At 39.3% G+C, this 6000-nt stretch overlaps 1 protein-coding gene across 4 annotated transcripts in view; it reads right to left on the bottom strand.

Annotated features, from left to right (window-relative positions):
* Window positions 1-634: 634 nt before the first annotated feature.
* LOC137176762 (growth hormone receptor-like) overlaps window positions 635-6000 on the bottom strand; it is a 62958-nt gene continuing 57592 nt past the window's right edge. For all 4 annotated transcript variants that reach the window (XM_067582674.1, XM_067582671.1, XM_067582672.1 and 1 more), the window contains 4 exons: window positions 5044-5197; window positions 4022-4109; window positions 3758-3827; window positions 635-3059 (listed from right to left, as the gene is read on the bottom strand). In XM_067582674.1, the coding sequence (XP_067438775.1) occupies window positions 2364-3059; window positions 3758-3827; window positions 4022-4109; window positions 5044-5197 (1008 nt within the window). In that variant the 3' untranslated portion in view covers window positions 635-2363. The remainder of the gene's footprint in view (window positions 3060-3757; window positions 3828-4021; window positions 4110-5043; window positions 5198-6000) is intronic.

The following is a 6000-nucleotide window of genomic DNA, read 5'->3' as shown; positions in this document are numbered from 1 at the left end:
AAGAGACAGGGTTGCAGAAAAGGTTGAAAGTAGGACCACCCAAACATGGGAAAACACCTCAGGATCCTCCAGGAGGAAGCTGGAGAACAGTTTAAAATCTTACTAAACATTCACAAACTTTGAGTTTGTTGTCCAAATTGGCAAATTTTTGAAATTCTGATTTTGCAAAATGCATCACCTGCATTTGGTAGAAAAAAACAAGCAAACAAAACACTGCTTGAGGTGTGTTGGTTGGTCATTCAGCATCTCTAAAATATACAATATACATTTTATTACAGTGTTAGACTTGTAAGACAGGACGAAAACGGTCTATTATAAAAAAATATGTTATATACTTTATAAAGAATAGTCGGAGAGGAGCTTGCTTTTACCTTATTGTGAGTAATAAAAACATCTTTCCATGTTCTCTGGAAAATACACAGAAAACAGGACAGTGACTGACATATAATAATATTAAAACACTGGTTAGAAGTTTGTTAAACCTCCTGAGCATGAACAGAAATCTACACATCTTCTGCAGCTGGGAGCTTAAATTCACAGCTTACGTCTTCCTGAGGGGGTGCAGTTGGTTTTTGTTTATTCCTGACCTCTTTTAACGAGTTTAATGAGTGTTTTTAAGAGTTTTTTAAAGAGGAATAAATCTGTGAAACATCACTGTGGGGCAGCAGGTAAATCTCTGCACTGCAGCTGAGATAATAACGAGATGCAGAGCCTTCACACCCAGATTAATATTCCAACCATGTTCAGGATAATCAAATATTTCCTTAATGAGTCTGCACATGTAAGTGCCGCCGCATGTGTAATAACGGAATAATCCTGAATATGGAAATCCTGTGGAGGCTAGCTGGGATATGATGAACCATTTTCTAGAATATAAAAACAAAATCTGGTTTCTTTTCCAGTCGGAGCTTTAAAACGGTCTCATATTAAAAACCATATCCCAACTACAGCAAGGTAAGGCTAATAATGAAATATTAACGTATGTAACAGAGGGTCTGAATGCTAAATGTACCCAGCAGGTAATCAGTCTCTCTCATTTAGACGTGAAGCGACCCGAGTCCTCGACATCAAACGGCGTCGTACTTTTCTTTTTTCCTGAGAAAGACATACAACCCTGAACGTGTAGCTTTAGCAGAGAAGCAGCATGTGGTAAATGTGGACTTCATTACCCATAAATCACATCATGTGACACAGTTGAACTCATCGGCAGGTCCAACCTTTTTCTGGTCAGAGCGAGAACTCTGAATTTTGCTCTTAATTCACCTGAAATTTGTTCGAACATACGGGGGTTTTTACTTTAAAATCTAGCCGACCGCAGGTTTAACAACATCAGGTTTGGTTATGAGCTCTGAACAGGTGAGCAGACTTTTGCAAAGAGAGCTTAAAAGGACTTCTTTATGCTCTCGGTGGAGCAGCTAGCTGTAGCGTAAGGATAAAGTAAAGCTTCAGAGGACCAAGAAAGGGTTTAGACATTTAGGAGTGATAATAACACCCTTAAGAATAAAGATTTGGATTGTATTAAGAGGTGGTCATAAACTAACAAATGGCCCAAATTGGAGGGAGTTTGACTGGAAGGTCGGCTAAATATGGAAAATGTTCAGGATTATGTTGGAGGGGTTGTGGCCACCAAGGAGACCTCTCTTATATATATATATATATATATAATGGGTCCATCCAAACCTGCAGCGGTACCAGGAGGATGTTAACCCTGTTATAGTCCTGTGGTTGCAGCCACAAGCCCCTAAACATGAAACAATGGCAACAAAGGGTGAATGAGGTTCATTATAGAAAAGGTCACAGCTGAACATGGACGGTTTTATGGATCTACTGCACGGTTACCATGGATATTAGTCAAGTAAAAAACAAAGAACTACAACAGAAATTTGCTATGTCTCCTGTGTGTGTTTTTTTTTTTTTTAGTTATTATTTTATTGTTTGTTTAGTATTTTCTTCAGTTATATCAGGTTTGTTGTTGTTGTTGTTTCTTTGGTTTTTGTTTTCTATCCATATGTCTCTATTCCATGAAATTCATATGTTAAGATATATAAGAGAACGTAGAGATGTTTATTTACTAAATGATGGAATGTATGAATTATATGGCACAAATAAAAAGTAAAAAAAAAAAAAAAAAAAAGTTCTTGTCGCTGCTTATTGCACCAGTAATAGTGTTTTGTAGAGTCCGCGTCGTCCACGAACACAACGTCTGTTTGCTGTTTTTGGATATTTGCAGGCTGCTGATCTGCAGGTTCACTTCCTGTTGTGAATTCAACTCTTCTCGAGTCTCCAGTCGAACCGGCACATGGGAACAGTCTCCATGTTTCAGCACGTTCAGCAGTTTTCACAGTGTTTTTCTAGATGTGCGTTCAGCCCTTGTTGTCGACGGCAACAGGCAGCAGAGGGACGACGGCTTCGCTCCTCTCTGCCTCGCCGTTGTCTTTCGAGCCGTTCATTGCATTCTTCCTGGCCTGGTAGTCGGCTAGCTTCTTCTTCTTCTCCTCCTTCTCTTCCGCATCTAAATCGACGTTCGGGAGAGGCGGGAACTCCCGGCAGTACGCCGGCGGCAAGCACGGCACCAGATGCACCTCGCCGCTGTCATTCATGAGCTGGACGCAGGTGTAGAAATCCTGTGGCGAGCGGTTAGCGGTGACGGCAGCTGGGTTGGGTGTAGGGATGGTGCTGGGCAGGCCGGGATGTTCCATCATGCTGTAGTCCGTTCCCGGGAGAGACACGATCTCTGGCCTCGGCCACAGGGAGGGCCTGTCCAGCGGCGCCATGAAGGCGTCAGGAGGCGCGGAGCAGTAGGGCGACAGGCTCTGCATGTACGACATCGGGTTTTGTGTCATGAACTGATGATGTGCGGCCAGAGGCGTCAGGTCACACGGCACCATGAGGGCGTCCTTCTCCCGGTCAGTGGGGTCGGCTGGGACGCTGCACGCCTTCGGCGTGGTGAGATAGACGTTGTCGGCGCTGACCTGATCCCACACCTCCTCGCTGTAGCTGGGAGGTCTGTAACTGTGGAAGTTACTGAAGTGACGGTTGATTTCATCCAAGTTCCCCTTCTGAGGACGGAAGAGAGAGATGCAGAAGATGGAAAAGAAGGAAAAACAAAGGAGGTCAACAAAAACATAAATGAAGGAAAGATGGAAGAGAAAGGAAAAGAGATTCGTTTGAAGAAAGTTAGAGACAGTGAGAGGTGGAAAGAGGAGGAGGGAAGAGAAAGGAAAAGTTTTGGGAAAATGCAGCAAGAAATAAAAGGAAAGGACAGAAAATAAGAAGAGAAAATAAAAAGACAGGAGAGGAGAAAAAGGGAAAATTAAGGAAAGAGAAAAATGAAAACAAAATGCAGCGGGACCAAAATATGACACGGAGAGAAGGACGAGTAGGAAGGTAAACATGGAGAAAAGGAGGAAAGAGGGAAAGCAGGATTGAAGAAAGTAATAAAAAGCAAGTAAAAGGAAGAGAAGGAAAAGAGGGCAAAAATTAGGAATAAAAGCGAAAGGTAGTAGTAGTATGGAGAGAAAGGAGGTGAAGAAAGGGAAGAAAGGGGAGGAAGAGGAGGGAAAGGGAGGGATGAAACGGGAGAAAAAGAAGCAAGAAGAAGGTAAAGGAGAGGAAATCAGAGAAAGAAATTAAAGAAAGAAGAAGGAAAGAAAGGAAAGTGGACAACAAAAGAAAATGACGCAAAGAGGAATGAAGATAAATATATATATATATATATATATATATTTAAAGACATGAGTGTGTGTTTGTGTGTTACCTTCAGGAGCATCGGGTCAATGCCGATGATCCGCGGCTTCGGAATAGGCGGCAGGAAGTAGTCTTTTATCCTGAAGGTGAAAACATAAAGAGAGGAAGTCTGAAAGAGTAACAAATACATGTGCACGCACACACACACACACTGCTGATAAAATCATTATTTTCTAATCACAATGTTGTCTGACAAAATGCACATAAATCCAGGATAATGACATCAGTATGTGTGTGTGTGTGTGTGTGTGTGTGTGTGTGTGTGTTTTCTCACTTCTTGCTCTGTGGAATGACACTGAAGGCGATGACCAGCAGAGCGGCGACACCGATGCCCGTCACCAGAATCAGCACCAGCAGTTTACCTGCAGCACAGGTTCAGAAAAAAAACCAATATTTAATCACAGACACGTTCCCTCCTCTCTCCTCCGCAGCCTTTTCTACCCTCAAGGCTGCATATTTAATTAGAAAAAGAAAATTAAACGTCTTAATTAGACATGCAGGGAAGCTCAGATTAGTTTCTCTAATTGTTTGGCAACTTTACTCCCACTGAGCTGTTCTTCTTCTTCTTCTTCTTCTTCTTCTTTCTAAACTAAAATCATCTTTTTTCAACTTTTTCTCGTTATAATTGTCCAAACAAACAGAAAAAATAGATTCAAATAATAAGAAGAGAGAATAAAAACATAAACAAGAAATATTCACAACAGTTTCAGTTTCAGTTTTATTTTATTCGCTTGTTAATTCTCCTGTAGAAGGAACATATTTCTTTTATCGTAAACAAAAGAATATTTAATAAATATAAATGTGTTTACAGTTCAGTTGAAAATATTTGTTGTTGTAATATTTCCAGAAAAAAGTATATTTCAAGTATTTATATACTTATTATACTTGTTCATATACTTGTTAATATTACAAATATTTCAAGGATAAAATCATCATATTTTGAGAATATAGTCGAAATATTTGTGAATAAAGTTGTAATATTTTGAGGGTAAAGTCACATTATGTTTCGTCATGTTTAGACGAGAGCAGCCAACGTATCAAATAACGATGTGAAATCGAAGGTTTAATGATTCTTATTGATTGATTATGTGCAGCTGTTATTCTTCAGGATGACGTCAGCAGCTCTGAGACGCTGTGAGTCATCATCTTCTCGACTTGAGGTTAAAGTTTAAAAACACAATTAAAACCACAGCTACGACATCAAGAACTGCAACAGCTGGACGACTAATTATAACAATAATAAACAGTGGTGGTGATGACGCTGTTGTCATGGAAACCCTTCCTGTCAGCGGTTACCTGTGGGCGGCCTGGCGGGGAAGCTCATCAACAGCTTGGCGCTCCATTTGCTCCACAGACCGTGGTTACGCGACCGGCAGCGAACTCGGACCACGTAGTCGCCGGCGGGGAGGCCGAGCAGCTCCACGTGAGGCTCCCGCAGCGGATGTTTCACCTGTAAACAACAACAAACAAACAACAACATCATTTATTTATAATGAGCTATTTTTTTTACTGTATTTTTGACCATCTGTATGTTGATTCAACTGTTCTTTACCAGGTCTGGCCAGTAGAGGACAGCAATTACTATCATATTTACAATAAATTTACAATTTTACTTTATTTTACAAATGTACTTTACACTTTACTTCAGTATTTACATTTTTGGAAACTTGCTACTTTTTCATACTAATAAATACTATGAAATTTACCCAAAATACCCAAATTTTATCCTTGCAAATACCCCAAATTTGCCATTGAAAGTAATGTAATAATAAATGGGGTAATTAATCAAGTGTCATGTGTTTTCTGCTCATTTTAAGGGTTTTTACACAATAAAAACCCCCAAATCTATTAACTAATCCTCTTAAACTTGTGTTTTTGTTCTACTGTCTTTATTGTGTTTTATGGTGTATTTTGTTTTTATTCTTCTGTCTGTCTTTACTTGTTTTATTCTTTTCATTGTTGGAAATAATTTCTTCTTCTTTAAAGCACTTTGTGAACCCTGTTTTAGAGAGGTGCTCTATAAATAAAGTTTATTATTATTATTATTATTCATTTCAATCAAGGTGTTAAAGGGGCTTTAATGCTATTTGGTATATTGTATGGACATTAAAAAACTATTAATCCTTCCAAATCTGGAAGGATTAATAGTTTGTTAACACAAAAATTTAATGAAAAAAAACCTTAATTGAAATATTAAGTTTGTTTTAAGGCAAAAATTCATTGTTTTTCATGTCATTTGGTCAATTTTTATGC

This window comes from Thunnus thynnus, chromosome 24, assembly GCF_963924715.1.
Source record: "Thunnus thynnus chromosome 24, fThuThy2.1, whole genome shotgun sequence".
NCBI lineage: Eukaryota > Metazoa > Chordata > Actinopteri > Scombriformes > Scombridae > Thunnus > Thunnus thynnus.
The sequence above is the reverse complement of the archived record's forward strand: the minus strand, read 5'-3'. Positions and strand labels throughout refer to the sequence as shown.